Raw genomic sequence first — 14,417 nt, 5'->3', positions numbered from 1 at the left:
GCATCTGGCAATCTGGGGAAACAGACCTGCTTGTAGATGTGCTGACGAGAGTTGTTTTTAATGACAATGTCAGATATTTCTTTAATTCATTACTATTCACAAGCCTGTTAAGTACTTTGAACTGTGCAGAACAGAGTGATATTCCTATGTGATATTCTGAAAGTTCCATACATAAGCTAATACCTTAGTTCTTGCTAGAGTTTCCTGCAAATAATTTTACTTTGAGAAAACTGTTGCTTTAAATGTCATTTTTGTCCAAATATGGAAGCACAGGAATAACTTACTTCCTGTCAACTAACTGGAAGCCCCCTGGATCTGCATTGCTTTGTAATATTTATGTTCACATAATCAACAGGAAAGTCATGTTCACAGAACAGCTTTCAGGGGACTCCCATGACCCTGCCTCCAGGACAGACCCTGGGGGAATTTGGAAAGGAATGTAAAAAATGAGGTTCCTGGAATCAAATATTCCAGCTTCAACAATCTGGAATTTCTTGACTAAGATGTTACTTTTTTTTTTTTAGTTGCAACTTTTTACTAAAACTTTCTCTTGATATTAATTTACACAATAGAATATTTTGAAATAAGCAGTATTAAGCATTTAAAAATGAAGTAATATTACTTTGAATGGTCAAAATACCTTGGAGATCTCTGATAAGAATCTGTATTCTGTCTGTAGTCTTAGTGTCAACATCCTAGCATTCCAGTAACTTTAGGAAAAAAACCCAAACAACAAAAGTACAAACAAAAAAACCTGCCACCCAGAAAAAACTCTGAAAAACCAACAAACATTCTTCCACTCAGCCTGAGAGTTATAAAGTTGTTTCCAGTTATATTGCTTTTCTATAGGAAAACCAGAGAATCTTCTGAGAAAAAAAAGTCAGGGTTTTAAAGAAAAACAAGGCTGAATCTATATAATTGTTTCTAATTTCATCATGCATGCACAATAATATCCCAGATAGTGATTTACTATCCTTTTCAAATATTAACTTTATGTTGGTTTTTGTGAGGCTTGGATACACATTCCCTCATACTATCAGAGATACTAAATTGATGCATTGGCGCACTAATAATTGAAGTGCCAACTTTTTCCACTATGTAGGTTTCTTACAGGAGATTGTCCTTCTCTAGAATATGATGTGCCATGAACGTGGTTCTACACTAACAAAGAGATGAGTGATGACTACTTTTCATTCTGTCATAATCATATATGTCAACTTAGATCCAAATGAGGTCTTCAGGAGAAAGAGTATTTTATTTCTTAAAGAACCTACTGAGACTATCAGACTGAATTCAATTGTGTAAGCAAATGCATCTTTGAGATATTTCTGATGAGAGATATTTGGCCTGTGGGACATTTATATATACATGACAGATAGGACCAAGGACCGAGAGGAGAGTTCTTCCCACCTGGCCTAACAGCTGAAGGCAAGTGGAATACCAAAGGACATTTTGAATTACACTGTAATTAGGCCAACCAAATTGATTCTTAATGTCTGTCACCAAAACGATATATTTTTTTCTGTGTTCTACTGGTAACAGATCCCTAGAAAATGAAAATGATAAAAACAAGGGCTTTACATGACTTCTGTGTCACAGAAACATCCAGTTATTGCTGACTGTATTAGCTTAGTTTAGTGACCTAGGGGTTGAAACCTGTAAAACCCATAAGCCATCTCTTGATTGAAGGGATTCCCCGAACAACCCTAACTGTAGTCTACCCATGATTTCTTGGGAAAAAAAAAGACAGATAATATGTTGCCATTTTTTTTTTTAGGATGGAGAGGGGAGAGGAGAAAAGAGCCAGAACTTGTTGACGTTAAGGAAAAAAAAAAAGAATATTCTCTTTTGTTTGTTATTGTTTCGTCTATTATTATTTATCTATCTATCCATAGACCTCTGAACTTAGATTTGCAAATGAAGTGAGAACTGTGCTCAGCTTATGTTCTCAACTGTTAGTCTTGAAAATGAAGACATGGCAGATGCTGCTCTTCGCAAACCATACTGAGGACTGAAGGGGGACTGCATGCTGTCTGAAAGCAGGGAAAATGCCTTCATACTGTAGTGCTTTGGACTCTCATTAAGGAAAGAAGTTGCTCCCATCTGTGATCTAATAAAATTTCAGTGCACTATGTGAAATGTAATTATTTCAACAGGAAAAAAGTGGCTCTGCCTTGTCTTAGAACTGGCCCGTAACATAGCACGTTTCCTATTCTAAGGGAACTGAATTCAAGTTTTCTGATGCAGAAAAAATTTAAATTCTTTGTCAAGCACTTAATGCAAAGCTGTGTTTTGAAGGAATGTGACTTTTTTTACAGCATAGCAAGCAAGAATATGTATTTATACTGAGCAATAGTTTTGCTCTGCTGACATTTCTGCAAATATGTTTTAAAATCCTTGAGTAGGTAGGACAAATTTTCTTCCTCAGAGCTCATGTCAACCACTACATCATAATATAATTCACCCTTCCAAAAATAAACTTTCAAAATGTATTTGTCAAGCCCTTGTAGATAATATGGATTTTAATATTAATTCATACCTTGTTATCATAGTCTTAAACACACCTAGAAATTCTATCATTTGGATCTTCTTAAATGAGTTCTTGTTCTTTCAAATCACAATTTATATCTTTTTGAATAAATACATCATAGAGAGATATATAAACAATGAGGCTTTTTATCCTGGAAAAAAAAAAGATAGCTACTTTTTTTGCAAAATATAAAATAAATAAGCTTACAAAGGCAAATACCATTTTTTTTTAAAGTATGAAGTCATTCTAGTTACACTCTGTCCTCTTTTTCTGCATCTTTCTAGTTAAGGATAAAACAGAAATTTTAGGAACACCTTCTTTTTGCACAACTTTACTGGACTGGAAAGAATGAGCAGTTCAACTTACCCTGTATAATACAGCGTACAAATTACAACTGTACAAATAGAGTCGTATCTAAGGAAAGAATAGTAATACAGCTCAGGAGTTTTAGACATTCCTAGGAGGGAAGGAAGGATGTCAGGAATTCGAGATAAGCGTCCTGCAGTTGGTGTCACCTCCCCATTCCCCTCTTTGGTGGGGTGTAAAACTGAAGACGTGTATTGATGCAGCTCTTCAGTCAGCCACATATGAGTTGTACCTATGTGCAAGAGCTGCAGTCTCTGCTGTGTAAACATAAAGCTCCTTTGGCCCTCCCCGTTACGGTTAGGGTAGCGTAGGGGTGGAAAGAAGGCAACAGTGTGAAAACAGGAGATTCACGCTTAAAGCTCTTGTGGTCATAGTCAATAGTGGTGCGAATTTGAACTAAAACAATGAGGAGAGAGAAGAAAATCTCCACTGTTCTCATCAGAAAACAGTTTAAGCATAATGTCTAAATATAAAATGTTATTTTATAATGAATGAAGTAGGAGATGAAATCATTACAATGATTGTTACTTGTTGAAGGATTTTAGCTATTAATCAGAAACAGTGAAGAGTCAAAGGAATGTAGTATTTGTACTGTTCTCATCAGCTACTTGTTTACAGGGTTTTCAGTCATTTGATAGAATGTGTTTTGGGTAGGAGAAGTGATTATATTCCTTGTGAATGAGATTTTCCACAGGAATAGAGTTAAGTAAACAGTTTGCATTTTATTAAATTTCTACCTTATATACATATACTTAACACTTAGAGCTAGATTTAAAACTGTGCTGTTAGCCCAAGTTAATAGGCAGTTTTAGTTCAGTTGTAACATATTTAATTGGGAAAAAAAAATGCTATCTCTGGCAAGACTTAAGAACATTCCAAAAATTCAAGTATATAATGAGGCAAAAAGCATGCTTCATTTGATGCTGAACTTTCTTGTGAAAGCTTGGCGTAGTCCTATCATCTCATCCACACCCTTTCTGATTACTCAAGAAAACGGATGGGCAATGTGGCACTTCATTACTTCTTTTTACTGGTAACATTATTTTTAAAACAACAAGGTAAGTGTGAAACAAGCAAATAGAGTGCATGTTTAGTCAGTGTAGTTACATATTCTTTTTCCTGTTTTATCTGTATTTAGTATTTGTGTGTCATGTTCTCTCTTAGTTTCTGAGTGAGAACCTACCTAGTGTTTTACACATCTTCCATAGAAGAACACTGAAACTCTACCAGCAGATTCCCAGCATATGTTGTGGGAAAGAAAACTACATGTTGGCTTTAAAAACTCACTTATGTACGAGAGATGAGCATCCAAAAACTGACTCTGCCTTTGTATTTTGTTTGGTGATATCTGCAGTCTCCAGAAACGGTACATGTCCAAATACGGCAGTTGTCTCCTCGCAGACAGTTAAGCTGGCTGCTTGTGCTGTTCCTGTATGCGTTCCAAGCAACAGGCCTCTAAATGCCAGGGAAGTAGCTGGACCAGGAAAAATAGAGCAAAACGTAGCTTGGACCTCACAGATTTGTTAGAGTGGATTGCAGAGCACAGCTTCTCCTATCGGCTGCAGGAGCTTTGGAAGCCTTCTTAGCTACGACACTCTAAGACTCAGTACTGCAGAGGTTTTGCATTGCATTCATCAAAGACAGATTTCTTTGTTAGCAATACTTTTTTGGGACTTTATGCTACTATGATACTAAATTAATTACTTTTTTTAAGCAAATATTTATTCTACATGCAGCAATTCCATGTCTGAAATGTCAAAGGGACATGGTCTTTTTTGTAGTTTTGTACTGATTTGCAAGCATGATTCGCTAAACTTATTATCAGTTGCAGACAGTCTGGGAGAATGAAACAACGGAAATGCTTGTCAAAAAATGAAGCAATTTATAGTGCTAAAGTGAACTCTGCTTCTGCACTAGTATTTTGTGGGAGGAGTGAGATAAAATGAATGCTATCAAATGTTATATAATGGGCTGCTCTGAAGCTGAAGGAGGCTATGTATATTTGAAAACTGCCAGTCCATCATGTAAAGTGTGTAAGGTATCACAGTGCATTGAGCAAAAATCTTTGGATTAGTCTATAATTGGCTCCTACAAAAGGGATAAAGCTTTTTCCTTTTCATTCCCCACACCTAAATTGAACTTCCTGCACAGCACCATTCCTTTTTTTTTTTTTTTTTTTTTTTTTCCTGTACTTGGAGGACATCAATAATTACTCCAAACTCTGTGCAGTTCCTGAGGAACATATCATTCTAAAGAGGATGAGCAGGAGATAAGGAGATAGGATGAAATTATTTCTTTGATTTCTGTCATTACTTTTAGCCATATGTGGTGGGAAATCATGGACTGGATTCTTGTTATTCTAGACTGATTGAAAATTGTAAAAGTAAGCAATAATTGGCACACTTTCTACTCATTTATTTTGCAAAAATTATCTTTGTACCTTTGTGGGAAATTTTCCACTTACTACTTGATTTTGTCAAGGTTCAAAAATTATGCCTAAATGAGTCAGAAATCAGAAATGTAGATCTTGTTGATCACTGAAAGATACTCAACTAAATTTCTAACTCTTTCTGAGGAACAAAGACTTATTATTATTCTGTATCCCCCTCTGTCTAGATCCCCTTGTGTTTGACCTTAAGTATCACTTTTCCCTTCATTTTCCCCCTTGTTCTCCTGCATAATCCTTGCTCCTCTTCTGCCCTTTTCACCTCTTCCTGCTTAGCCCTCCAAAACCTGATTCATCTCAAATCAAAGCAGACTTCAAAAAGAGGTGGGATGTATTTTGCACAATAAATGTCTGTTTCTTGCCACTGAATAAGGGCGACTGCAGTAACTAGTATATATGTTTATATCTAGACTTGATGAGGTGAACCCAGACCCTGATTCCTGTGCCTACTGTAACCATTCCTTAGTTTCCCACCTCATTACATATTCCTTTGACCTTCTTAAACTGATCCTTGACCTGAAAGCTGTTTTTAGTCCGGCCCTCCCATCCTCCCAGAGGACTAAGAGGAAAAAAAAAATCCTATTTCCTCCCAGCCTATGCAAGATGTTTGCAGCTGTATCATCACACCCCTCAGAGTCAAAAAAATGCTTTAGCAGTTCCCAGCAATGGAAGACTGTAGTGGCTGTCGTTGTTGGTAAACCTTCCTTCCACTTGCAGAAGTTACAGTGAGTTATAGGAGGTGCTGCTACAGTAAAATAACAGCATGATTTTGTAGAGCAAGCAACCTGTGTTGGAGTAGTGGGCTGCAGACTTGGCCAGTAGGACCTTATGCAGCTGTGCCCTGTTGGACCTGCTCAGAAAAAGTTGTGCTCTCTAAACTTTGGTATCTCCGTATCTTCCTTGTATTTGACTAGAATAATCTGATATTTAAGAAACAGGAAAACTTGAGTATGATGGCATCATTTTAGGATCACAAAAGGAGAGCCCAAAGCACGCATCTATTCTGCTGACCATTCTAAATTTAAGAACAAAACCAATTAAAAATCAACAACAACATGCCTTTTTTTTCTTTTTTTTTTAAACTGTGCATGTTAAATAACAGACTGAAGGAAATATACAGGGATTAACTTGAAAACAGATGTTTATAATGACTCAATGACGTATTTTAATTACATTCCCAGATGCAATTAAAACAGACTTTTTCTGAATTTAAGGGACATGTTGATAAAACTGATAACATTCTACATGATGCTAGAGAAGGAAGTATGATCTATAGGCAAGCGTCTTCCAGCTGTGATCTCATCAGGTCTGAAAAACTCAGAGAGGTCATGTTGGGTCAGTTTTTGAATGGGCGATCCAGTGTTTTTCTAGGCGAAACCATGTACTGCAAGAAGCAATGTTGACAGTTCAGTGGGTGGCACTTTCCCCCTTTCATAAGTATTGAACTGGAGTTGTGGCATGTGCTGATATTGTTTTTGGATTTAATTCTCTTTATATAGTATAGGATTTATGCTCATTCAATTCCATGCTGCTTTTCATTATTATTTGTGTTTATAATATATTATTACGGTATACCATTGTAATTATGTAAAATAAATAATTTGGCTTTATACAGATATGGAGAAAGTTTGACTTTACACAGCAGTGTAATGGATCTGCCTATGAAAGACTACGTTCTCAACAAAAGGAACAAATACTTCAGGAGTTAGTGTTCTGGTTTTATTTCACAGCCTTTGATAATCTTATTTTCAGAAAATCAAATTCTCTTTGATACTTTACTTTAAAAGAGTATCTATATATCTATTTTTAATCTCAAAATGTATTAGATGCATTTGTTTTTATTTTCCGAAAACACTGAGGCCTCTGTAGACCTTGCAATCCATACATGTTAAGGTCTGGGCTCTTGGCACTTGCTGATATTTCGCTTTGGGATGATGCTTTTTGTGACTTCTGGGATAACTGCTCTATGAGGCTGCTGCAAGACCTCAATTGCTGCTGTGGATATTCACTGATGTTAATTTTTTTGCTTGTTCTACCTCTAGTTTGTTTCTATGAGGCATAACAACTAAAAAAGTTATAAAGATTGTTGAGTTACTGTTTGTTTCATGATGATGAGGAGAAAAAAGGAGGAGCACTGGATGCACCTCAGTGCCCTGAAATGCTTTGGTAACACAAAGCAACTGTAAGAGTCCCTTGGCTGATCTGATTCACCCTTTCTCTTGAATGTTATCACCCTTCTTGTTTTGCAAAATGTTACTGGTTCTTTATGGCTGTCATAGAAATCTTTTGGTTACTTGTTGACTCAGCACAACCAAACCCCCAAATCTCTCTCAAATCTCCATCTTATGGCTTACATAAACAAAGGTTTTTAGCGACACTTGTTCTTTGCTCCTGAAGTACTGACATTTTCTGGAGGTATAAGTTGGCTGCGTGTTGGCTTTAGCTTGTCTCGTGCAGAAACCTTGCGAAGTGGATCTGTCCTAAGAAAAGTCTATTCAAAAAAGAGGATCTGTGCAGTAAAAAAATGGTTTGACTTGCTTATTTTACTCATTATTTTCATGCATTCTACTGCTGTAAGGAATCTGCTTTTACTACAGGGAAACAGTTGCATCATTTAGATAATTAGAGTTAGACACTGTAAAATGGAGGAGAAAAATGTTATTTGAAATGTAGCAGAGGCAACTCTTTGCTTTATTGGGGGCTGTGGTTTGACTTGATTTCATATAGTATGTCCAGATGTCCTTGTCACATGTACTGTTTACTGTGATAATGAAATCAGTATTTTAATTTCCTTCTGAAACTGTTGTTACTGACCTATTTTATGACAGCGTATTTTATTGTACTGTGCCTGGAAATATGCATTTGTATAAAGATAATAAAACATTGAGATGGACTATTTAATAGTGTGAACTATTTGACACTCCCCATGTTTACTGCCCTTGTAATCTGCATGGTACCAGTGACATCCCTGACTCTTTATGGTTTCATACGGCACCCTTAGTTCAAAGCTTAGATTTGGCACCGCTCAGTTCAAAAAACTAATCCTTAATTTCTCTTTTATTTTCAGGGTTGTTCTGGTTGTGGAAAATGTGACTGCAGTGGAGTGAAAGGGCAAAAAGTGAGTATGTCAGCTCTCTCCACCTAGTTTTCACACTTATTTAAGTGACATGGTGTCTTGGCTGTTCCACCCTGTGCCCTCCTCTGCTTCTCCAGCTCTTGCTCCCTTGCAGTTTTACTTTGCCCATGACTCCAAACTGGACTCTCAGCCAAGGAACCTTCTGCCTTCTAGCCCTTCATCCCTTCTAGTCTCCTATGGCAGACAGCTAGCATCCTTCTGCTCTGCTCCACATGGAGAAGCAACCCCAGCCCATCTCCCACCTGACGTTTATTCTGCCTCATCAGCTTTACTATATCTTACACCTCACCTCTAGCCTTTGTGGTGGGAGGTGCAGGCTCTGACATGATGTTCTGCATAATGGTGATCTGCTGCTGAGAGGGAACACCTGCGAGGGATGTGAATATGTTGGTGCAGAGATGTTCTCCACAATACTGATCGCTCCTCGGGAAGGGTATGGTGCATTATAAGTAACCTACCCTGACCAAGGTAAGCCCCAGGAGGCTATGCCTTACATTAGGAAAAATACAAGTTAATAATAAACTTAAAGCGACCTGAAACACCTTGCTATATGTAACAGAGAGAAATGTTAAAATTCATTCTGTGCCCACCCAAAATATTCATATTCTGTACTTCCCATTAATAACAGTAAGAGAAAACATAGTTACAATTCTCTTTTAAATTTTTTTCAGAAACTTGTGCATCGATTTTAGGATTCCCATTCAGCTACTCAAACTATTTATTTGTTAAAATATATATATATATATATAAGGCCTATTTTGAAGCAGTAACAGTGAAGAAAACAGAGTTTTCTTAAACATTCTGCAAATTCACCTTTTAAATTACCTGTAGACATTCAATCACTCCCCTTATCTCTTTAAATTCTGTTGTAGAGATTTAAATCTATGCTGTGTTCAGCTGTGCATGCCCATGTGCTCTATCTCTACTAATGTAAATAAGGGTAAAACAAAGGTTTTATCATCCAACGCAAACATTCTTCAAGGTAAGCTGCTTAGGTCATCCAGAGAAGTACTTAGGAGTTTTTATTGTTTTGATAAATATACAGCTCATGTTCTACATTATGTCTCACGTGATAGCTCAATATTCACAATAGAGCGTTTTGGAAATGTCGATGGTTTTTCTTTGGTGTTTTCTAGAAAGTAACATTCTAGAAAGTAACGTTCTAGAAAGTTTTCTAGAATGTAAATGGCTTGCTTGGAGAGTAAAACATCTTTTAAGGTGGAGTCTCCTTTTTCAATGACTAATAGCTATTTAATGAAAGTCAGCCATTCATTAGAACTTGGCAAAGCAGAGGAGATCTGTGAGTGTCTTGGAAATTTGAATTTATTCCTTGAAATGTACATCTTATTTTTCAGTTGCAACTACAAATAAATTACTGTAGAGAAAGACAGGTATTGTTATAATTCTGTTGTTCAAAGCTATTGGTTTTCAGTTGATAGAGTATGCCAACTTGAAAATAGATCATTTTAAAAATCGTGCAGTTTTGGAAGGAGAGTGTGTCAATACTTAAGCTTAATTTACTTCAGATGACAGTCTGAAGCAGACAACTCCTCTCTGCTAGAGTCAGAAGACATTCTCTTGCTGGCATACTTAATTTACATTATTTGGAGTCTCAAGAAATTTATTTATAAAAAAAGTGCTCGTCTATTATGGTAGTGGCTAAAACTACCTCAAATTAACATATGTTAATGAAAAACGTAGAAGAACAGATAGAGTTCAAAGTAAATTCTAGATCTCTTGCATTTAGCTGTTGCACAAATCTGTTGTGTGGCACAGTTCACAAAGTTCTTTGTTCTTTAAAGCATACATAGTGCATGGAATTTGGTTTAGCTACTGACATCTCAAGAAGTGAATAAATAGCTGTGCCTAGAAAATCATACGTAAGGAAAGAATCTGAAAGTATTTTGAAATATTGTTTAAAATAATTTAATTCAGATCAGTATACACCAAAGTCTGATGTTTATGATAATAGTCTGAGGCTTTCAAATGTATACTTTGTTTGAACAATTGTTTGAACATTTTTTTTTATTACTACTTTTTAAACACTCCCATTCCTGCTTTAGCCCAGTGTAACTTTTAGCCACGCTAAAAGTCAATGCTTACCAAGTATAAGAACCTGAACAGATAAGAAGTTGGTCAAGGAAAAGGAGGGAATTATCTTTCCTGTTTGTCAATATTACTTTTAGAAACTGTCATTCTGACCTTTTGGCTTTGGATTTGAAACACACCTCTGTTGCACAGAGTTCCCACTAACACCTGTAGCAGTACCCTTTATTTCAGACATCCACATGAATGTCATTTAAACAGAGAAGGACCTCTGTTCTGTATATATGTGTAGCCAGGAGCAACACCTAAGACTATTGCCATCCCTCACTCTAGTGACACCCACGGAGACCAAGGCTGAGAACATCTGTTCTCCACATCTCATGCAGCCTCCTGTGTGGGAAGTACATACCCACTGTGCCCAGTGAAGTCCAGGGCCAAAATGTTGCCTACACTGGAAGTTCTTTAGATCTGGCTTCCATGTTGTGGAGAAGTGCAGAAACCCTAAAGGGCCCTTTCCAATACACCCACACTCTTAAACGATATAACCACACCACTTAACTGTTGTGAGAACATCTGCAGCTGCGGAAGTGGGTGCTGGTTTTGCCCTTTAATGCCTTAATTATTAGCATCTGGAGATACACTTCTTACCATAGTGTGGGAAGAAGTTCCCGACCCTATAGTTCACGTTTTTTTTAATTAACTTTTTTTCCTGCCAAATAATCACATTAAGGATCTCACAGAAAAGTGCTGAAAAATGCATTTGAGTTAGAATCTGTGAAATACCTACAAGTTACTACTCAGCAGAATTTCAGAGCTGGAAGAGTGAATTATAATGCCATATCTTCATATTCTATTTGAGAATCTTTTCATTATTATGACCATTTGGATGGCCATATTTAGAATACATTCAATCTGTTCTCTCATTAGACCGTTTCCATGAAAATTGCATCTCTGTGCCAAACTCCTTTAAGATGAATCATGCTTTGTCAAGAGCACATAACTGACAAAGTCTAAGGGGTTTTGGTCCAGATTTCAGAAGATGAGCGTAATTGCAACAGATGGTTTTAAGCCTATAAAGCCATTCTTATTATACTGAACATGAGGCTGTTATTTTAAGCTATATAATGTCAAGTATCATGTATTGGCAGAACAGAAGGGGCAGAAATATTAGAATAACTTAATATTGTTAAAGTAATACAACAATAAACAATATGTTACTATTTTCCACTAGATTAGCCTAACATCTTCATTTGTTTTCTTTTTTTTTTTCCTTTTTTTTTTTGTTTGGCTATCTATATAATAACTTACTGTTCTTTCTAACCTTGCTAAAGTGTGTGAGATCTGTTTAAACTGATTAGGATTTTGAATGCTTGCCTACATTTTATTTGGTTACTTAGAAGCAGACAGAAGCTATGTTTTCCTTTTCATGCCTACCTAGATTCTGAGAACCATTTCAAGCAGCTGCAGAGATAAGAACTGCTAGGCATTTATGTGGATAGAAAAATCATGCTAAGCATTTAATTACTATTTAGAACAAAGACTGTATAGAGCTGAGTAAAATTCTTTGCTCACTGGCTTTTTTTTTCCAAGAATCTCTCATTCATGGGCATTTCTGGTCAATTAACTCTGTATCAGAAACTTGTATAATGAGAAATAATACTGGAACTTTGGTATAACTAATGTAGAAAGATTAACCTTCTAATACTTATTGGTTTAGAATGCATTAAAATAGAAGTTGTCATTATTTTGTATCATATGATTCCCCTACCTCAGCCTTACACATTAAAAGTTAAAGTTGCAAGAATCTCAATATATGATTTTTGTAACTGTTCACAAAGTATTTTACTTTCTAAAAAAATCTGCTAGAAAGTTTTGAAAAAGTAGAAAATAAGAAAGGAATTTACTACTACATAACTGTTGCTTTTGATTTTTGAAATGTAGATAAGCATTTAATTGCAGAATGTGTCCCTGTTGTTATGCCTACATGAAAATGACTTCTTTATTTCCCTTGATGAGCACATTGTCTCAGTATATGTTAACCATGATGCAGAAATACCTGACCTGACTTTGCTTGAGCCTGGTCTAGAAGCCAGGTAGCTCTGTTCCTCGCTTACACTTTCCATTAGCATTATCTATTTCATGGAAGTATGTAATGCTTGAATTTGATCCGTTCTTCCATGGTTTTCTTTAGTGTTTGCATTTGAAGTAGGTGCTATAGAAATTAAGTGGTTCACAGCACCTCTTCACATCTGAATTGAAGGACCATGAATTGAGAACACCAAGGAAAATACAGCTAAGCCGCACATCTCAGAGAGGGCCATACAGCTGGCAAGAGGGAGGACAGGCGATGTGGCAGGAAAGATTATTTTTGCAGTCTGGAAAGGACTAGCTTGTCAACATGAAGTCCTCTAACCATTCCTAAAGGGGAAATCAGAAAACTGTGACCAAATAAACAAAGATATTGATCTGCTGCAGATTTAGTGTTCTTCAAGGAGATCTGATTTGTCAATATTTTTGAAAAGCAGACCGTGGAAATAATTGCCACAATGTTTGTGTCTATTCCACAGTCACAGTAATGCATTTGTATTGATTTACCCATTATTTATGTCACTCAGATAATCTTTATTTTACAAAGAAAATGCCCAGACAAAGCTGATATTTTTGAAAGCAGAATAATAGTGTAGAGTAATACATGATAAGTATTGAAAGCTTTCACACCTTTCCAACTTGCAGTTCAAACTTTTTAAAGTGATATCTGGAGCCCTCAAATTTTCTTACTCTGAAATAGTTGTTGTAACCCATGTCTGCTTTGAGCAAATGGGACCAAATGTTTCTGGCAAAGCTTTCAATAGTAAGGTATATTTATGAGCTCAATATAGTGTTTATCTTTGATTAACACAAACTAGTGGTGAATTTATCTTTGTGGAAAGAGTGCTATAAAAGCAAATATCCCAGTAAGCCTATGTAATGCAATATGCTTGCATTTAGTTTTTCAGAACCTGCTTCTAAAGGGTGTCACACAATAGTATTTCAGTTGGCATTATGTAAGCTTTTAAACAGCTGTCACCAGATGTGCATCTTTGCTTGCAAAGATGTTGGTATAATAATCTGAGGCATTTCATCATGGAATAAACATGCTGTATAGCCTCACAAGTTTGATTTTTACATTTGTATAATTGCTGTTAGTATCTGCCTTCATTATGGTTTCTTAAAGGATTACAGGGCCTTATTTTGACCAGAGTCATGTGGGCCTCCAGTGAAGTCAGTAAAGTTTCCCAAATGTGAGATCAAAGCAAGATCAGAAAAGGCCTATGAAGTCTCCACTTCTTTAACTTTTATATACATTGGAAGAAGAGCCATTTGTTGCCTCTAGAATCCCCATGGGTAGCTTAGGACCATTTCAAATTAAAAATTTCCATACTGTGATCAGACCCACACTTCCAGCATCTACTGACTATGTAGTGATTCTTATAGATTTGCGTGGTAGTGCCCTTTTTTTTTGTGTGTCTTATGTGTGACAAAAACTGTGGTCTGTTACTGCTTCCTGGATGTTCATCTTATTGCCCATAATACTAATACTGTGTCATGCTGACAGGATTGAGTGCCTATAGATTAAGGGTCTGGGACAGCAAATGTCTGGGGAACAGCAAAAGCTACACTTCGCAGTTTATCCCTCAGGCTTTTTTAAAATCGTTCTTCCATTCAATTTATTTTGTGTTGCTGGTGATCTCAGACCTAGCCAGCTATTATAATTGATGGTTTTGTGATATGTCAGTTCCCATACAAGGATTTAATCGTACTTGATACATTTAATAATCTCTTCCTACATTTTCCCTGCAGCAATGTCCACAAGGAAGACTCTTAGTATATATTAACTAATACTAAGAAACCAC

The 14,417-nt window shown here is 36.4% G+C and overlaps 1 protein-coding gene across 2 annotated transcripts in view; it reads left to right on the top strand.

Annotated features, from left to right (window-relative positions):
- COL4A1 (collagen type IV alpha 1 chain) overlaps positions 1–14,417 on the top strand; it is a 112,714-nt gene that overhangs the window by 40,531 nt on the left and 57,766 nt on the right. For both annotated transcript variants that reach the window (XM_088538494.1, XM_088538501.1), the window contains exon 2: positions 8,410–8,460. In XM_088538494.1, the coding sequence (XP_088394620.1) occupies positions 8,410–8,460 (51 nt within the window). The remainder of the gene's footprint in view (positions 1–8,409; positions 8,461–14,417) is intronic.

Source organism: Tinamus guttatus, unplaced genomic scaffold, assembly GCF_059628265.1.
Source record: "Tinamus guttatus ecotype Peru unplaced genomic scaffold, ASM5962826v1 Tinamus_guttatus_pri_ptg000047l, whole genome shotgun sequence".
NCBI lineage: Eukaryota > Metazoa > Chordata > Aves > Tinamiformes > Tinamidae > Tinamus > Tinamus guttatus.
The sequence above is the reverse complement of the archived record's forward strand: the minus strand, read 5'-3'. Positions and strand labels throughout refer to the sequence as shown.